Source organism: Chrysemys picta, chromosome 11, assembly GCF_011386835.1.
Source record: "Chrysemys picta bellii isolate R12L10 chromosome 11, ASM1138683v2, whole genome shotgun sequence".
Lineage (NCBI taxonomy): Eukaryota > Metazoa > Chordata > Testudines > Emydidae > Chrysemys > Chrysemys picta.
In genome coordinates this window covers 16,700,721-16,720,387 of record NC_088801.1, presented here as the reverse complement: position 1 = coordinate 16,720,387, position 19,667 = coordinate 16,700,721, and the positions used below count along the sequence as shown (strand labels likewise).

Below are 19,667 nucleotides of genomic sequence, written 5' to 3'. Positions count from 1 at the left end.
AAGCTTGCTATGAAGCTGTAGATGTGTAGAACCATAGTTGCACCAACTCTAATGTACAAAAGTAAAATGTGGGCACAGAGGAGGTCTGAGGAACATCAGATGGATGATTCTTGTCATTTTCATCGGCTGCTCCATATCAAGTGGCAGGACAGGATTAGAAATTAGGATATTCAAAACCGAACCCAGCAACTGCCTTCATCAGCACTGGTTTGGTTTTAGGGGTTTTCTTGGGATGGACATATTATTAGAATAACAGATCAATTAATTTCAAAGCATGTGTACCGAGAAATGTGCCTGCATGGCTGGCAATCATGTGGGTGTCAAAAGCTTTGGTGGTGTGAGAAAATTGCCAGTGATGGATATAAACTGAATATACAACTAGGCCACCTTAGCACTTTGCCAGAGATCAATCAAGGTGGTGCTCAATTTGCAAGGAGGCCACAACACTTTGAGATTTGCGGATGATGGTGATAAAACACGGGGCTTATGGCAAAGCTGCCATAATTGACCCCCTGACCTCTTAGATTGTACAGTTTTTTTGGGTGTAGGGGGTAGGGAAATTGTCTTTCTATGTCTAATGTGAAGCATATGGCACATTTCTCAGTGCTATAAATAATTAATAAAAGGACACTGCCAAACTTTTTAAAACAGGTCTTATTGTTATTATTTTCCTACTTATTTTATTGTAAGAAGAGCTACTTGCTTTTTACCAGTGGAAAAAATGCATATACTTAGCTACCACAATGAGTACATGATTCACAAAATGTACTGCTATGAGACAGCTACTTCTGTCTGCTCTTGCATTTGGACACTTCAAAAACAGAACCAAGCAGTATCCACTTCTGCATTTAATGCTTAATCCATATTTATATGGAAACTGATCCTGCCATTTAAAAAGATCCTAATTACTGGGACTTGAGTCTGGTGGTGCCTGCAGCCCTCCTCCCCAATCCCACTATTTCAACAGGGCCAATTTACAGGAACTTGGTTGATTGTGGTTTAATCTTTGCAACTCTTCCTCCCTCCAGCTGACAATCAATTGTCTCTGTGTCTTTTCCCAAGTAACAGAAGGCGAATAATTCTTTCTGCCTGTTTATTCAAATAACTGGCAGATCTCTTTTGTTTTTTATTGATCCTCCTTCAAAAGGACCTTGAAGAATCAGATGGTGAAACCAAGGCTCTTTAAAGAAAAATAAGTGGGCGGAGAGGCGCCCGCCCGCTTTACTTCACACCCGCTCGTAGGGACGAGGACGAGAAATTGGACGTCAGTGAATGGTTCGGTTGTTGCGCCCGCCCACCTCGCCGTGCTGCGTTGGGAGGGACGAGGGAGTCGGCCATCTTGGGTTCGCCCGGGCTGTGAGCTACGAGCGAGCGGGGGAGGGACTGGCTGGGTTGCGGAAGTGGCCGCGTTCGCTCCCCCGTAGTGGAGAGAGAGAGGCGAGAAGGAGAGTCCAGGGGCCCCCACCTTTCCCCGGCCAGCACCATCTCTAGCGAGGAGGATGGCAGGGCGGCTACCGGCTTGCGTGGTGGACTGCGGCACGGGGTGAGCGCGGGGGCGGCGAGCCGGCGATGAATGGGCAGCAGGGAGGCTGCTGACAGTTTGGTACCAGGCACCGGGGACTGGGGGGGGGTTCTCCCGTGTGGGTGCCTCAGGCCGGTGGGGGTGGGGTATCTCCTCCAGCCCCGGTGGGGAGGCTGCAGGGACGTGTCTTGCCCCACAATAGCCCCCCTGGGGCGGTGGTGTCAGCGGGGAGAGGAGGCTAGAAAGCGGGGGAAGGGGTTGAAGTGAGCACCCCTCCCCCCCCGTTTCTCCCCACCATCCCCTTCCAGCGCAGCATACGGCTTTGTGGGGGTGGGCTCCCCCCAAGAACACCCTCTCCCCCACATCTGGGTGGGCGCGGGCTCCCACCCTGACTTCAGCACCCACCCCCCGACTCCCTGGGGGAGTGGGCCTCTCCCCAAGTAGCACCATCCCCCGCCCCCAGTTCATTTTTGGCTGACTGTGCAGGGTCACACCCTAAGGGTGACTCAGGGGCAGGGTCACACCCTAAGGTGAGCATTCTTCCCTCGTCCTCTTGGGGTGTCTTTGGAGGGTCTCCTCTCCACCCTAATTTCATTCATTCCCTTTGCTGCTCTAGAAATCTTCCTGGCTCGGTCATTCAGGAAGCAGTGTTCCCCCCACCCTTGCCTGAGAATCTCCAAGACCAATCTTGCTGCCTGTGTCTTGCCGGAAGCAGGCTCCTGTTCAGGGGCTGCTGAGGTTAGGGTGGACCCTACTCATAATCCAGCTAGGATAGCAAAATGATAAAAATATTATTTATATCGTTCAGTCACTTAATTGTGTGCATTAAATATTCTGAGCTCACGGGTTATTGCTAAATACCATGTTTGTTTGTTTTTTTTAATATATGGATCAAATCATTTATTCAGTATTACTTCTCTATAGGGGAAACCCTTCCCCCTCTTCTAGTGAGCAAGCGCAGCGGAACTTCCTTAGTTTTGTCAAAGCCTCTTCCTGCTTTCAGGCTTTTATACCTTATAAGGCAGTTTTCAGTGTCAAACCTGAACCAAATCCTTTTTAGAAACTATTTTGTATTTAGCAACTAGCTGATGACGAGTAGAGAGAAAGTACCAGTGATAGTTAATGCAAATAGATGGAAGGGACAGAGGTTCAGAATTCCTTTCAGTTGTTGCCTGTGTTTGCTGCTCCTAGTCTTCCTACTGTGTGCAGAGACCCTGTAGGTAACAGTAGGAAGTAAAGACTGAGTTTGAACTTGGAAGGATTACATTGTATCCTTCATGGTAGTGTACTGAGGAAATGCAGGATTTTTTTTTCCTCCTGTGAGTTACTGATTAGTGTGTGATTTTTACAGATGGAATGATTTATTTTTAAACATTCCAGAAGGCTTTATTGTAGAATCTATCCAGATTTTTTTTGTTGTGGTTCTAGCTCCTCCCTCTTTTCTAGGGAAAGTGAATGTGTTAAGTGACTGCTAGCTAAGGTTTCAAATAAGCTGCTCTTATTTGTTTCACTTCCCATCCATTTTTTTGATGTTTATAGAAAGTTTTGTTTTAGATTATGAAAAATTCAATTTTAGTTTATTTGGCATATTGCAAACTCAGAGTAGATGCATATTTAACTTTTGGGGGGACTTGATCTTTCAGAATTGTGAAAATTGGTTTACAGTAGTAATGTGAACCCATCATCCTCTTTAAATTTAAAAGTGCCAATTTGGACTAACAGATCATCAATAAACGTTTTTTTTATAAACTGCACACGTGTATATGTATATAATGGTGCAGTAATGATAACTTAGGTAAGGTTGCATTTAGAGTTACAGCAGGAATAAAGACCTTGAATTTATATGAAGTCTGAATGTACTCTTTCCTTTTGTATTATCACATTTTATGTATTAGATAGGGAGTGCTTTGTCATATTCATTATTTTTGATCATGAAGTATTTCAGTAAAGCATCTACTACAAGTGAGTACATGGCCCCTGCCCTGAAGAGTTTACAAGTCCAGAACGTGTAAAGAGAATTACTTATACTTGCAATGAATTTCCATTGTTTACAATGGGTCTTTGTACAGGAGTAAAGGATCCCTTTTTATTATTGGGGCCTACATTCAAATAGGGGAGTAAGAGAATATATAGAACAAGGATTACAGTAATGTGGTTACTCAGCAAAGACATGTACAGGTTTTGAGGGTTCTGTTTCTTTTTTTTTTTTTTTGATACTTTGGTGTTTGTAGGCCCCACTAAAATGTACTTTAAAGAGTCTTGTACTAACATTCTAATTATGGGACTTTTCCCACCAGTTTTCATGTATACCCACTAAACCAGTGGATCTCAACTTTTCCAGACTACTATATCCCTTTCAGGAGTGTGATTTGTCTTGCGTGCCCCAAGTTTCACCTCACTTAAAAACTACATGCCTACAAAATCGGACATAAAAATACCAAAGTGTCTCAGCACAGTATTACTGAAAAATTGCTTACTTTCTGATTTTTACCATATAACTATAAAATAAATCATTTGAAATATAAATAGTTTACTGACATTTCAGTGTATAGTATATAGAGCAGTATAAACAAGTCATTGTCTGTATGGGATTTTAGTTTGTACTGACTTCGCTAGTGCTTTTTATGGAGCCTGTTGTAAAACTAGACAAATATCTAAATGACTAAATGTACTCCCTGGAAGACCTCTGCATACCCCCACGGGTACTTGTACCCCTGGTTGAGAACTACTGCACTAAACTATCATCATCATTATTTAGAATAACTTAGTTAATTATAGTATCTTTTTAAATAGTTGATTACAATGAGACTTTCTTTATAACCCCAATTTTCATATGCTTTGATATTAAAAATTCTCCTTTTGGGCCTAAATTTTCCATGTTTAGAAGTGATCTTTTGTGTGGGGAACCATGAGCAAAATCTCTTCAGCCACTCATTAATGGAAAAGGGAAAAATACCATTTCAGGATTTTAAGGGCTTTTTTGCTTGCCAGTAATTCTGATGGGGGCAGAGGGGTGCCCTCTATGCTTCACGTGTGAATAGGCTCTTTGCTAGATTTGGAGGTGGAGTTGAAAATTTTAAAATTAAAAAGTTATAAGATTGAAAATAACTTTTGAGCATGCACAGTTAGTAGCTGCATGGACTTGTAGAAGAGCCTAGTGAATCCTAGCCCACTTTGTGACATTAAAATGTACATCTGGAGGAGCTCTTGACACAACTTACAAAAATGTCTCATTGAAATACACCTCACAGTTCATCAAAAATAATATAATTTATATTTCTATCTGTTGCTGCTGCCATCTCAGTTGCTTTTTCAGATCTGCTACTGTCATTTAAACCACGTGTTGAAGAAAAGTAATTGGAGAATCAAACTAATTCTAAAAAGAAGGCCAGATGACTTTTATATTGTCCATTGACCAGACGGGAAGCTTGCAAAAGATCAAGGGAGAATATGGCCCTGATAGTAGTAACTCAACATTTAGTTGAGAAATATTAATGCAACAAGGGAAAAACTATGCAGGGTACTTCTCAGCTTCTTTTATGTTTTTTTGGCCATTTGCCCATGCTAGTACCTGAGTTGCCCACATCACACAGGTAATGTGGGAAATGTGCAGATGAAATGCATATTTGGGTGCCAAAATTAGTTGAAAATTTGGCTTTTAGGAACACAGAACCAGTGGTCTGTCTAGTGCAATATTATGTGGGCAATAGCCGGATGATTTAGAAGAAGATGCAAGAAACCCAGCAATTGGCAGTTATGGACTTTTAACTCATGGGCTTATTTACAGCACCTCATCAATGCATTGAGATGGATGGGGTAGTGGCGTGCTGTCAATTCAGAAAGACAGTGCTACCTCAGTTCCAAACATGATCTGAATGCAAGTTTTCTTTTCAGAACCATAAGGGCTAGAAACTAACTTCTTAACAAAATGAAAGCTTGAGAATCTAATCTGTCATGCGGGCTGGATAAATAGTTAGGTGGGACTGTGGGTCACCTGTTTGACACCACTGACTTAGTGTATGAGCAGTTTCCTTTTTATCAAAAGTAAAGAAAAGGGGGAAAAAATAAAATGTAAAATTACCAGAATATATGAATGCCATGCTAAGGCTACTTATGTAATCAAAAAAGGTCTGGGAATGCAGAAGTTATCCTTGGACAAGCTACCTTTTAAAAACATTCCTAGCCTGAAAGTAGGCCTTAGCATGTAGCTGGTTCAGGAATCTTTATGTAAGTTACCAGGTGAAGCAAGTACTACTAGAATTTTAGGTGATACACATCTTGCCTAGATTTATTGTGTGTGTTTTTTGAGAAATAATTCAATAAGTCAAAGAAGATGATACCTCTAAATTGAGAATGTTGTTGAACCAATTTCTATTTTTCTCTCTCATCTGAACATAGGTTCTCCATTTTGTTTGATTCTAAACTAGTGTTCAGGTGTGGGAAGTGTCTTATTCTGATGCCTTTCTTGTGAGGCTTCTTTTTCCCCACTTGTGGTCATTGCATGGTCATAGAACTTTACAGCTGTGTAATGTGGACTAACTTAGAATGTGAGGAGTAAGACACAGTGCATGCTGTCGCTGGACTGATTCGAGTTTTAATTCTTTGGATGATGCAATATCTCGATTTTTTTTTTTTTTTTTTTTTTCCCTGACAATGTTGCATACTTATTAGCATTGGGTTTTTTTGTCATAAGTTGCCTTAGATTTATCTCCATGTTATTCAGCATCTGCAAGAGATTTCAGAAATCACTGCTCTTGTATATTTATTGTCAGATTTGAGCCTATGTGGTTTAAAAAAAATCTTAAATGAGACTAGCTTTTATTAAGACAAGGTTTAATGGCATGTTTTTGTCTACAGTTCAGTAGGATACTTTTTCAGAAGACAACTGCTTCTAATTTAAACATTGTCCTGAAGTAGAAACATGTTGCAACATAACTATGTAAACTGGTATTTTAATGCAAGTCTGCTCTTGACAGACAAAACACCACTTGTTTACCTCCTTAAATTAATATGTTAAGCGGTTAAACTAGTACAAGTGTATATGATGCTCTGGACACTTTTTTATTCACTGTGCAGAATGTCTGCATCATGTCTATATGGAAGAAATGCAGTTAAACAACTGTATATTTTAGATACTTCCCCAAAAGATTGGGGAAAATGTTTAGCAAGTCATGATTGATGTGGGAAAAGTTTCTTAATTTCCCTTTGTGTACTGTCATGAAAGCAGAAGTCAGTGGGGGTGGTCTTGTGTGTTGGGGGGCCAATAGCAGGGTTTTCTTCAAGTAGAAGACTTGACTTTGGAATTTGCTGATTCTATCAGCCCAGCAGACTCCTAGCTAGTTGACTTCAGAGCTTAATAGATGATAAATCTTTTCTCTCAGGCTTCTTCTGATGGATGTTTGAAAGCTATTGGCCTATTCTAAGGGGTGGGCCTGATTTCTTGACTTTGTGTAGTGGTATGTTTGTGTTTTTTTTCATAATGATAGGAAATTTTATACATACCTGTATACTAAAATCTCTTCCAAAATTCTAGGGCATTTTGTTTTACCCTTTAGTTGGACACACTTTCACATGTATTAGCTATAATATAAAGTGCAGTTTAATGTTTTTCTTTAGGGTAAGTAGATTGTGGATGAATTTGAAAGTAATGACCAATTAGCAGTGCAGCATATGTCCAGCTCTGTCTTGTGTGTTGAAATACAGAGGCATACTGTTAGGACACTCAAAAATGAATGTGCAGGTCCCAGAGGATGTGGTAGGAGAAAGGCAGCATTCTGCCAATGCCAACACAAATTACATTTGTAATACAAACATAACATTCAAAGCCAGGTACCATTTCCTATTTTTGAGAACTGCATTCAAATAAAATATACTTTTTTTTTTTGGCATTTTTAAAATTACTTAAAATGAGTTTCACAAGTAGAAAGCAAATAACTTGTATTTCTGAATCTATCAGGGAGGTATGGTAATATATAAGTGCTTGTATTAATGCTTGTATTTGGCTTTGTTAATCTGCTATGGTATAACATTTACAGATATAATCTTCTTTATATAGCGTACACTTCATAGATGGCTAAACCAGTGATTCTCAAACTTCTGTACTGGTGACCCCTTTCACACAGCAAGCCTCTGAGTGCGACCTCCCCCCCTTATAAATTAAAAATACTTTTTTATATATTTAACACCATTATAAATGCTGAAGGCAAAGTGGAGTTTGGGGGGGGAGGCTGACAGCTCGTGACTCCCCCGCCACGTAATAACCTCATGACCCCCTTGAGGGGTCCCAACCCCCAGTTTGAGAACCCCTGGGCTAAACTATAAATTGAGGAGATTCTGAGTAAGTTCCCATTTTGAGCAATGGTATATTTTTAAATGGCATGTTATCATCAGATCTAACTTTGAAATATAAAGGTACAATTTCTAAAGAGTCAAGTCACTAGTGCAGTTATTTTATAAACCTTGAATACCTGTGAATTTAACTTAGTAGCAAATTATATTTTGGTACCCAAGTAAGTTTGAACAGTTAGAGGAGACACCTTTCTCTATGCTTTCTAGTAGCTGCCATAGTGCTGATGGCTGGTTGACGTGATCTTAAGGTAGGTGCTGAAATGACATAGCATGGAAAACTTGATTTTAATTGGGCTTTCATTTTTATATCTTTATCCCAAATCTGAGTAAAAACTAACTGATACAGCAGTTGTGATCCTTTCATTGTTTGTGTGGTTTCTTCTTCTTCTGGACACACATTAAAATCTGTATTAGCAGCCATTACAACAGCAATATAACATAACATTCTTCTCAAATGGAACAACATTAGAAACTGTAAGCACATGGCTTCCTCCAATATTTCTACTGAACTTCTTTAAGCTCCAGAGAATTAAAACGCCACATCTAGTTTGCTTTATCAAAATTGGCGGTTTTGTTGCATATCTTAATATTTGAAATATAAAATTAAGGAAATAACTAATTTTACCCAAACTGGATAAAAATGATTATTTTCCCCAAAAGCATATCCTGATTGTCAGACACACCCAAAGAATTGGATAGGTACAGTTTGTATGCACACAAATATCTGCTTCAAAAAAATAGGTATCTTAATATGGAGCTCTATCTCCTCTCCCCCCCCTCCCCCCTCCCTGGCTGCTATAAACTACTTTTCCAACTCCAAAGCCTCCTGGTTGCTTCAGGAGGAACAGGTCTCTCTTCTAGCCTCCATTTTTGTGTTGTCATCACCCATGAATAACTCCAGTGTGTAGCTCCTGCTGCTCTGGTTTCTGTGCTGCATCATGAAATTGACATGATTCTTGAAAATTTTTTTGCAACCTAGAAGGTTCTGAATGTCAGTAGTGAAACTGACCAGAATGTTGTTAATGTCACTCTGCTGCTGCTTGACAAAGCCATAAGTAGTACCACACATAAAACCTGTCTGTGCTGACTCAAAGATAAGTCTGATTGTTTTTTCCCACTAGGAAACTTGTTTTACCAACCATAACAGCCTGACATATTTGATATGTTTTAATTTACTGAAAACTTAAGTATAGTAGACACTGATTAGCATTACTTTCCCCAAGAAAAACTTCCCTCTGGCCACTGGATTCCCAAAGTATTGTATTTATAGAATATCAGGGTTGGCAGGGACCTCAGGAGATCATCTAGTCCAGCCCCCTGCACAAAGCAGGACCAATCCCCAGACAGATTTTTGCCCCCGATCCCTAAATGGCCCCTTCAAGGATTGAACTCACAACCCTTTTTAGCAGGCCAGTGCTCAAATCACTAAGCTATCCCTCCCAAATATTCCACCCACCTGCAGTGTTCTGGTAAGTTTTTAGACATGTGTAGTGCTGCTAAATATGGTATATTCAACAAGAAGAAAAGGTCAAACAATGAATCACCATGACAACGAGGATTCCAATGGCACAGAGCAGGGGTGGCCAGACTTATTGACTGTCTGAACCACATATGACAATCTTCAGAAGTTTGAGAGCTGGGGTGCGCCTGCCAGGGCTCCAGTGTAATAGCTGAAGCCCTGAGACACCCCCTCCACACTGGGCAGAAGCCCCTAGCCCCAACACCCTGGTGCAAGGCAGAAGCCCCAAGCTCTTCTCTCCCCCCCCTCCTCCCCACCCTCCCAGTCTGGTAGGCAGAGAATGCAGGGGGGCCCTCTGAGCTGCACTTCAACTGTAAAAGAGCCACATGCAGTTTGTGAGCCATGGTTTGGCGACCCTTGGCATAGACTGTGTTAGAAATCCTTGTTTTGTCTTTTGGGAGAGTGCTATACCACCAACACCAGTGTCAAATGAGAAAAAACATTGGTACCCTAATTTTGTCCAGAAACTGTTCAGATCCTGTGGGCTGGATTTGTATTTGTTTGGAATTCATAGTGCCATAATGCATCCTCCACAGACTCCAGTCTCAAAACTCCCACCCTCTTCTGATATCTTAGAGCCCCACAATTGTGGTCAAGACATTTTTATAATAAATTCAGATATTGAACAAGGTTGGTCCTGGACGGGTTTATCAAGCTGTTGTGGATGCCAAGCAGCCTAAGTAGTAACTATTCATAAGCTAGCTACCAAAGGAGGACTATCAAACATAACTTGGAAGCAATAGACTCATTAGCTATGATTACACTAGGAAAACTTGACCCAAAACTCCCACAGGTTCTGCTGAATGTTTAAACTGGGAGCTGCAGTAAAGACAAGGTTCTGGTGGTCTGTGCCATTTTTAAAAAAAAAATTGCCATCTTAATTGAAACTGTGATAAGATGGATTTGGTCACAAGAGATTTGCTTTCACTGCTGCTTCTAATGATTTTAACAGTGGTTCAGTTGGTTCCCCTGGTTCAACTGGTAGTGGTAGAATGAATGGGAATATTTTGGTGAACTTCCCCATATAGCAAATTCCTTAGAGTAGTTAAGAAGTTTCTGAATTTTGGATTTGTTTTGTGTTAAGAACCTATTTCATTTTTTTACAGGTTTACTCAGATTCAGGAAAGAGAGACACAGATAACTGTAGAATTTGGATAAATCATAGTTCTGTTTATTAAATACAAGAAAAACAATAATACTTTGAAATGTAAATCAGCGTTTTAGAAGTTTTTCTCTTTCTTTTCCAAGATACTTAGACAATTATTGTCAAAATAAATGGTAGCTTCCTTTCTCTTTACACAGCTGTAACTCTCTGGTTTCACTTTACATTTTATCATGATCTTATTTAATATTAATGGCTTAAGGTGGGTAAGTATGTATTGTCACAGTGAAAATATTCACCGAAGTGAATTTACAGTAGTCTCTCTTTAGGGGAAGAATGTTTTGTTTTTTAAATTCCTACATCCGTTGACTAGCCTCGGTTCAACAACATCCTCTCAAATATCCAGTGTTGCAGTAGTTGCCTGGTCCAGTTGTCTGGTTTGCACATCCCCTGTGTCTAGAAACACTTTTAGACTCCCATCTCTGTTTTTCTAGTCGGCATCCTCAGAGTATTTTGTCTGGGATAATTTGAAATTGTGTGCATCTCCTTCAATCACAATGTTAAGTTTCCTTTTTTGACTAGTTGTAATTCAGTCCTGTTAATTTAAAGTTATTTAAAACCCAACATTTATGATTGAAGTAGTTGCGAACAAAAAAAAAATCAAAATTCCTAAGATAAAGACCAGTCCCATACTAGCTAATAATTAGAACTTCACTAGTACAGAAGTTTGGGGCACTGGATTGAAGAAACAGTGCTCACTGAAAGTTTTCTTGTCAGCAAATTGTGAATTTTAGTTTGCTGATCTCAGTTCTTGCCTAGATTTGTCATCCCATGTCTGATTCTTAAGAGCATTTGAGAAGATATATTAGAGCTGCGCATAGAAGAAATTAATTAGCCTTTCTTCCCTTGTCGTTTCCCAGTAATTCAAGTATTGAAGGGATTCCAGAGGCTTCACTGCTTCCTGACCAACTTTTATCTGTCCAGCTGTAGCACAAAATCTATTCTATAGGAGAGGATTTTCAATTTCTTTTCCTTTTTCTCCAGGAGAAATGAAAAATACACTCTTCTTGGGCTCCCCAACTGTCCTGATCCTCCATATTGATTCAAATACAGCAACAACATAAAAGACTGAAATTAGTCCTCAACAGTCCCACAGCTTTGTCCACACTTCTTGCGGTCACTTCAACATACATATGTAAAGACTAAATATGTTCCCATTTTTATCAGTGATGCGCCACAGTAGTTTTTGTGATGCTTTAAAAACAGCTGATCCCTGTCCACATAGTGCTTGCACTGTTGTAAATGTCCTCCTTAACTGTGGAAAGAAATCTGATACTGCTTTGAGTGCAGTATGAAAACCCTAATTAGAATACCACCAGGCACAACTGATGAAAAATTAGTACAAAATTTTCTAGTGTAGATAAGACATTACTGGACTGCAGATTTTCCAAGGTCTCCTTGCTGGAAAGGACCAGTTGTGGGCCATTTTTTTTGCATGACTTAATCCATCAAATCTTGTTGGTCATTGAACATCTTTGTAAACATTGAAACAAATGAAATGGTACATTAGCATATGTATTTTGTGCTGTTTAGTGTTGTAAAAGTTGCTACTGAGAATGTGCTTGAAAGGAAGTAAAAAGAAGCAGCATTAATCTGTGTGGACTAGATGTAATTTATTTGAGCATAATTGTTTCAGTTGTCAAATGAATGTTGAAGGCTCTTGTGTCATCCAGGGTGTGGTTATTCTGCCGTTTAATGATGAAAGATTGTAGAAATGTGTAGTAGATTTTATTCACTGATAAATTTTGCACCACATACTTTTTGCACATTGTTAATATTTTGCATATTTGCTATGTAGAGTAATAAGGGAGTTAGTCTATAAATTTCCAGTTGGCTTGAATGTCCTTACTAATTTTATCTATTTTATGTTGTGTACCCAGTCGTTAAGGACATCTACGTAATCACTCTTGTCTTAACATTTTGTACCTACCATCATTCTATGTAACACTTAAGTTTTCATTAACTAAAAGATTACAGGGGGGGAAAAAATTCTCTCCATTTTGTTTTGTGTATTTGACAGCACTGTGTGAATAGTCAGTTTCGTTATTTCCTCTGCTAAAGGTAATTGTTTGTGTGGGTGTGTCAAACAGCAGCAAGGGAAACGTACATAAATAAAGTACAATTTGGAAGAGGCATTCAGGTAGAGTAGTACTTTAAATTACTTTCACCTCATTTTTAAAAATGATCTGTAGATAAAAATATATATATTTTTTAATTCTAGATATTATGGAAGAAGTGAGTTTTGAAAAGGGATTTTAAATAGTGGGGGTAATGGTCTGCAGAATGTAATATTGACTCAAGACCTACAATTTATAAAAAAAAAAAATAAAACAAAACAAAAAAACCCAAAACCTGTAATGAGAGAGCAGCAATCCAAATGAACTATGAAATATCTGAGTACTGCAGCATCACAAAAGGTGTTACCCACAGTTACATCCTACTCCACAGCTATTTAAAAATATATATATAAATAAATAAAATAAGAGGGAAAGGTTAGAAGACAGCAGACAGGGCATATCAGTCAATGGCATATACATCAACAACATAAGATATGCCAGTGACCTAGTTTACCCATCTCTTTCACAAGGGAAGAACTTGAGAACATGCTTATTACTGTGAACAGTGCCAGCAAGAAAAAAGGAATGATGATCAACATTAGAAAGACAAAATGTATGCTAAGTAAACAATAACACACATGGTAGGCAACACCAATACCTCAATGCTCAAGTTAAGAACATAACATAAAAATGGCTCTACTGGATCAGACCAATGGTAAATCTAGCACAGTATCTTTTCTTCTGACTGTGTCTGGTGCCAGATGCTTCTGAAGGAATAAACAGAACAGAGCAATTATGAAGTGATCCATCCTGTCACCCAGTCCCAGTTTCTGGCAGTCACAGGCTTAGGGACACCCAGAGCATGAGGTTGCATCCCTGACCATCTTGGCTAAAAGCTATTGATGGACCTGTCCTCCATGAAGTTATCTAATGCTTTTTTGAATGCAGTTATACTTCTGGCCATCACATCATTGCCTGGCAACAAATTCCACGGGTTGACTGTACGAAGAAGTACTTCCTCATGTCTGTTTTAAACCTGCTGCCTATTCACTTCATTGGGTGATCCCTGGTTTTTGGGAATAAATAAAACTTCCTTACTTGCTTTCTTCATGCTATTCATGATTTTATAGACCTCTCTCGTATTACCTCCCTCCCCCCCCCCCCCCCCCAGTTGTCTCTTGTCTAAGATGAACAGTCCCATTCTTCTTAATATCTCGAATGGAAGCTGTTCCATACCCCCAATCAGTTTTGTTGCCTTTCTCTGTACCTTTTCCAATTAGAGTATATCTTTTTTTTGAGATGGAGCGACCAGAACTGTGTGTACACACACCCCTACCTTGAATACTATTATGCCTTTATATAGTGGCATTATGATATTATCCCTTTACTAATGGTTTCTAACATTGTTAGTGTTTTTTTTTTTTCTTTTTTTTTTTTTTTCCCTGCTGTTGCTGCACATTGAGTAAATGTTTTCAGAGGACTCCAAGATTATTCTTGAGTGGTAACAACTAACTAGATCGCATCATTTAGTATGTATAATTGGGATTATGTTTTCAAGCCTGTGATTCTTTGCATTTATTAACATGGAATTTCATCTGTAATTTTGTTGCCCAGTCACCCAGTTTTGTGAGATCTTTTGTAATCGTCACAGTCAACTTTGGACTTAACTATCTTAAGTAATTTTGTATCATGTGCAAACTTTGCCACCTCACTGTTTACCCCTTTTTCTAGATTGTTTATGACTACGTTGAACAGTACTGGTCCGAATACAGAACCTTGGGGGATCCCGCCTAATTACCTCTCTCCACAGTGAAAACTGACTGTTTATTCCTAGCCTTCATTTCCTGTCTTTTAATCAGTTACTGATCCATAAGAAGACCTTCCCTCTTAAGCAAAGTAAGCAGTCACAGGATAAGAGCCTTTAGTGAGGGGCCTTGTCAGAGACTTTCTGAAAATCCAAGTACATGGTATTAACTGGAACACTCTTGTCCACACGTTTGTTGACACCCTCAAAGAATTTTAATAGATTGGTTAAGCATGATTTTCCTTTACAAAAGCCATGTTGACTCTTCCCCAATGTATTGTTTCATGTGTGTGTCTGATAATTGTTTCAATCAGTTTGCCTGGTACTGAAGATAGGCTTTTTGGCCTGCAATTGGATTGTCTCTAGAGCCTTTTTAAAAATTCAGGGTCATATTAGGTATCTGCCGGTCATCTGGTACAGAGACTGATTTAAGTCATAGGTTATATACCAGAGTTAGTACTTCTGTAATTTCAAATATGAGTTCCTTCAGAACTCTTGGGTGAATACCATCTGATCCCGGTGACTTATTACTGTTAAATGTTAGTTTGTTCCAAAACCACCTCTGTTGACATCTCAATCCAGAACAGTTCCTCAGATTTGTTATCTAAAAAGAATGGCTCAAGTGTGGGAATCTCCCTTACATCCTGTCCAGTGAAGACCAATGCTAAGAATTCATTTAGCTTGTCTGCAATGGCCTTGTCTTCCTTGAGTGCTCCTTTAGCACCACTATCATCCATTAGCCCCTCTGATTGTTTGGCAGGCTTCGTGCTTCTGATATACTTAAAAAAAAAAAAATCTGCAGTTAGTGTCTTGCTAGTTGCTCTTCAGATTCTTTTTTGGCCTGCCTAATGACTTTTTTGCACCTTTCTATTTTCCTCAGTAGGATATGACTTCTAAAGGATGCCTTTAGCCTCTAACTGCCTCTTTTTACTGTGCTGTTTAGCCATGGTGGCATATTTTTGGTCCTCTTACTCTTTTGGGGTATACATTTAGTTTGAGCCTCTATTATATGGTAGTTTTCAAATCGTTTCCATGCAGTGTGAAGGCATTTCACTCTTGTGATAGTTAAATGGAAGTTAAAAGGAACGAACTTCATCTTTTTTTTTTTTTTTTGTAGTTCCCCTTTTTGAAGTTAAATGCTAGTGTGGTGGGTTTCTTTGGTATTTTCCCCACTTACAAGGATGTTAAATTTAATTATATTATGGCTGCTGTTACTGAGTGTTTCAGCTATATTCACCTCTTGGACCAGATCCTGCGCTCCACTTAGGACTAAATCAAGAATTGCCTCTCCCCTTTTGAGTTCCAGGACAAGCTGCTCCAAGAAGCAGTCATTAATGGTATCTAGAAATTCTCTGCATCCCATCCTGAAGTGACATGTACCCAGCCAATATTGGATCGTTGAAATCCTTCATTAGTATTTGCTCTTCTGTTTTTGTAGCCTCTTCAGTCGCCCTGAGCATTTCATAATCACTGTCTTCATCATGGTCAGCTGGTTGGTAGTATATTCCTACTACCTATAACCTTATTCGAACATGGAATTTTTATTCATTGAGATTCTCTGATACAGTTTAAGATTGTTACTATATTTGACTTTCTGCTTTCTTTCACATATATGCCACTTTTCCACCAGCATGAGCTACTTTGTCATTCCTATATATTTTGATCCTCTGGTATTATCGTGTCCCATTGATTATCAACATCATCATCATCATTCCATCAAGTCTCTGTGATGCCTGTTATATCAATATCCTTATTTAATACCACCCACTCAAGTTCACAAGCACTTATAAAATTTGTCAATATTTACTTGTCTGCTTTCATATGATGTAATTGAATGGCACTCTTTTTCATTTTACTGTTTCTCTTCAGTTCCTACTTTGTTGTGGAACAAGTGAATAGTTTCCCCTACTTGGGGAGTCTAATAACATCAGACAGAAGATACGATTAAAAAAAGTATTCAGTAACATACAAAGACTTCTGTGTAGTCAAAAGTTAAAACTGCATATCCACACTAGATTGCTGATGTGCTACATATGGTCACCCCTGCTGTACGGATGTGGAAGCTGGGCTCTTAAAAAGGACACCGACAAAACTCGGAGGTTTTGAGTTGTGGTGTTACAGAAGAACGTTAAAAATTAGCTAGGTCACCAAAATGACGAATGATGAGGTGATAAGGATGAATTTAAAAAGAGCACAATTATTAGAGACCCCGTGTAAAAGAATAATATCTTTTTGGATGTATTGCTTGCTTATCACAGAATGACTCAATTTCAATACTCATACTATCAGACAAGATTGCAGGCAAACCAGGAAGAAAGAGAACCACCTACATTGGAGATGTTGCTAATGGACTGGTATCCAAAGGAGAGTGGAAGCTGTACAGCTGTGTCCTGACTGAGGAAAAATGGAAGGTGGAAATTGACAACCTCTGTATCAGAGACATCACTTGAAGGGAAGAGAGACTGTTCTGCAGACCACAGTAATGAAGACAATTCATGTGTAGGAGGCAGCAAGTTACACAGTATTATTCACTATTCAGTGTTTCATGCAATTATGAGGCATTGCTTCAGTTTTATTCTCTGTTCCTTTCCCTCCTGCGCTTAATCCAAAATATGCAGCTTTAATTTTAATGATTCACTTACTGTATCTCTATGAACAATTGGCCATGTTGTGGTAAAACCTTGTTGTGATTGCTAAGAGAAGTAAGTGAAGAAAATTTTCAAACTGAGGTCTGTTTTGTTACCCCTTTGCAGATGTCCTATTTGCATATGTCATGGTTACATGGCTGATTGGACATGTGTCCTGATTTTGGCCTCTGAGTCCACCCCTGAGGTGTTAGGTCTAGTGCTGTGTTGTATTAATTCAGATGGAATATATGGGGCCCAAAGAGTTAAAGATGTTTAACATGACCCTGAAACTGCCCAACATTGAACAGTTTTAAACAAGGTTTGGGGTTTGTAATGCAGAGACCTCTAGCATGCTTAATACCATGGCATTAATACCATTGAAAATCTTAATATTTTAATAAAGATACAGACAAGAAGGAAAAACAGTTAAACATTTGAAATGTTAAGTAAGGTTGTCATTTAAACCATCATTTTGTTCGCTTTTGCTCTAGCTGGAGAGAATTTTTAGAAAGAACCCCCTTAGATGATAACTGTCCTTTTTGGAGAAAAAGTTAGGTGAGATGGGCTGGAGCAGTTATTGCTGCCGTTTTAAAGTCCGATCCCATTTCCTGGATGACACATAAATAAGGGGAGAGAGTAGGGTGACCAGATGTCCCGATTTTTATAGGGACAGTCCAGATTTTTGTGTCTTTTTCTTATATAAGCTCCTATTGCCCCCTCACCCCCGTCCTGATTTTTCACATTTGCTGTCTGGTCACCCTAGGGGAGGAAGAACTACACAGATTAAAAAATGCACTTCTAACTCTGGAGTTGACTTTCACTTGCAACCTCACTGTTTAAGAAATGCAGACATGGCACATGGTCATATCTGCCACCCTGAGACCTGGCAAACTTTGGCTGTTAGGAGTTTTTCTTTTAGATGATTCTTTGGTCACAGGCTTACAGCAGTGTTGCAGAATATACAGTCTTGGCTGGCTAAGCCAGACTCTTTTTTTTTAAAAAAAAGAAGGGGAAGGTGGCGGGGGGGGAGAGGGAGAAGAAATAAGATGGGAAGGAAAAGACCCTGGATGGGGAAAACCGGACAAGACAACGAAGACTCACTGCCCAGATGGAGTTCAGGATTTAGCTAGAGCCAGTGGAGGTTGCAATGTCTCTGGAACCCTCTTCTTGGACCAGTCTGATCAGAATGACAAAGGCATAGTGGTGTCACAGTTGATCGCAGCGTCCCCTGAGATGGTGGAGGTGGCAGCCATTTTGTTGAAGCTCAATCCTTCTCCTTCTTTTGCTCAGGCAGCATTGTGGTTTTCAGCTTCTTGTTCCTGATTCCCCCAAATTCTTGTTCTTTTAAGGACTGTTTACCAGGCATGTCCTTAGCAGTCCTTGAGTTATATCAGCACGCCTTTTTTGGTTTAGACTAATTCAGTCTTTTTCTGTTTTCCTATTGCACAATTTCCCACCAACATTTATCATTATATGGAATTGGAACATTTCATAAACGTATCTACTTTCTCACAGCTTGAGTTGCTAGTGAGGAGGCTTGCCAGGCCTCAGTTATCACTACCACCTGTACCTGTCTTTGGGTGGAATTTCTCAGTACTCTCACTCTTCTATTTTGTCTGTAGAAGAGAAGAACAAGGGGGATTGATAGCTGCTTTCAACTACCTGAAAGGAGGTTCCAAAGAGGATGGATCTAGACTGTTCTCAGTGGTACCAGATGACAGAGCAAGGAATAATGGTCTCAAGTTGCAGTGGGGGAGGTCTAGGTTGGATATTAGGAAAAACTTTTTCACTAGGAAGGTGGTGAAGCACTGAAATGGGTTACCTAGGGAGGTGATGGAATCTCCTTCCTTAGAGGTTTTTAAGGTTAGGCTTGACAAAGCCCTGGCTGGGATGATTTAGTTGTGGATTGGTCCGGCTTTGAGCAGGGGGTTGGACTAGATGACCTCCTGAGGTTCCTTCCAACCCTGATATTCTATGAGTTTTCTCTCTTGAGTTAAAGGGAAAGAACAGACCCAACTTGTATTATTTTCAGAAACTCAGGTGGCTCTTGGGAGGGACCCAGTCTGGTCTTGGTTTTCCTTCCAGAGTGTCTCCCCTCATCCATTCCCTCCTCTGATTGAAACGCCTTTTCTCAAAGCCTCCCTGGTTATGTCTTCACTGCAGAGTTAGGTCAGGCTTTAGCCGAACCCTGCTTCCATCCATGCAGGAAAAACCTCTAGCTGGGGCTTGAGGGAGTCTCAAGTCCAGGCTAGCAAGCACAGTTAAGGGCGTTGACTTGAGCTCAGTTTTTGCTTCAATCCAGGCTGGCAGCCCACCTATTTTGCAGTGAGAATGAAGAGGTAGGCTTATTAAACCCAGGTGCTGTTAGTCCTGCAATCCTAGTCTACAGTTCCACCTGAGCTGCACTTTGTCTACCTCCCTTATTCTACACTGGAAATCATCTATGCTGCCTCAGCATTTAACCCAAGATTTGACTGCTCCATTTCTGCTGTGCATCCACAGCATTTGAACAGAGATGTCATAAATTCTCTCCTTGTGCTGCCTGGAAGCTGACACCAGTCATCTGCTGGTGTGATATCAGTAAGGCCTATATTTGGGGGGAATACACCTAAAAGAACATTTTTATGA

At 39.7% G+C, this 19,667-nt stretch overlaps 1 protein-coding gene across 1 annotated transcript in view; it reads left to right on the top strand.

Annotated features, from left to right (window-relative positions):
• Positions 1-1,147: 1,147 nt before the first annotated feature.
• The window catches only part of ACTR3 (actin related protein 3), a 44,004-nt gene continuing 25,484 nt past the window's right edge, over positions 1,148-19,667 (top strand). The window contains exon 1 of the mRNA XM_005286772.5: positions 1,148-1,543. Within this exon, the coding sequence (XP_005286829.1) occupies positions 1,500-1,543 (44 nt within the window). The 5' untranslated portion in view covers positions 1,148-1,499. The remainder of the gene's footprint in view (positions 1,544-19,667) is intronic.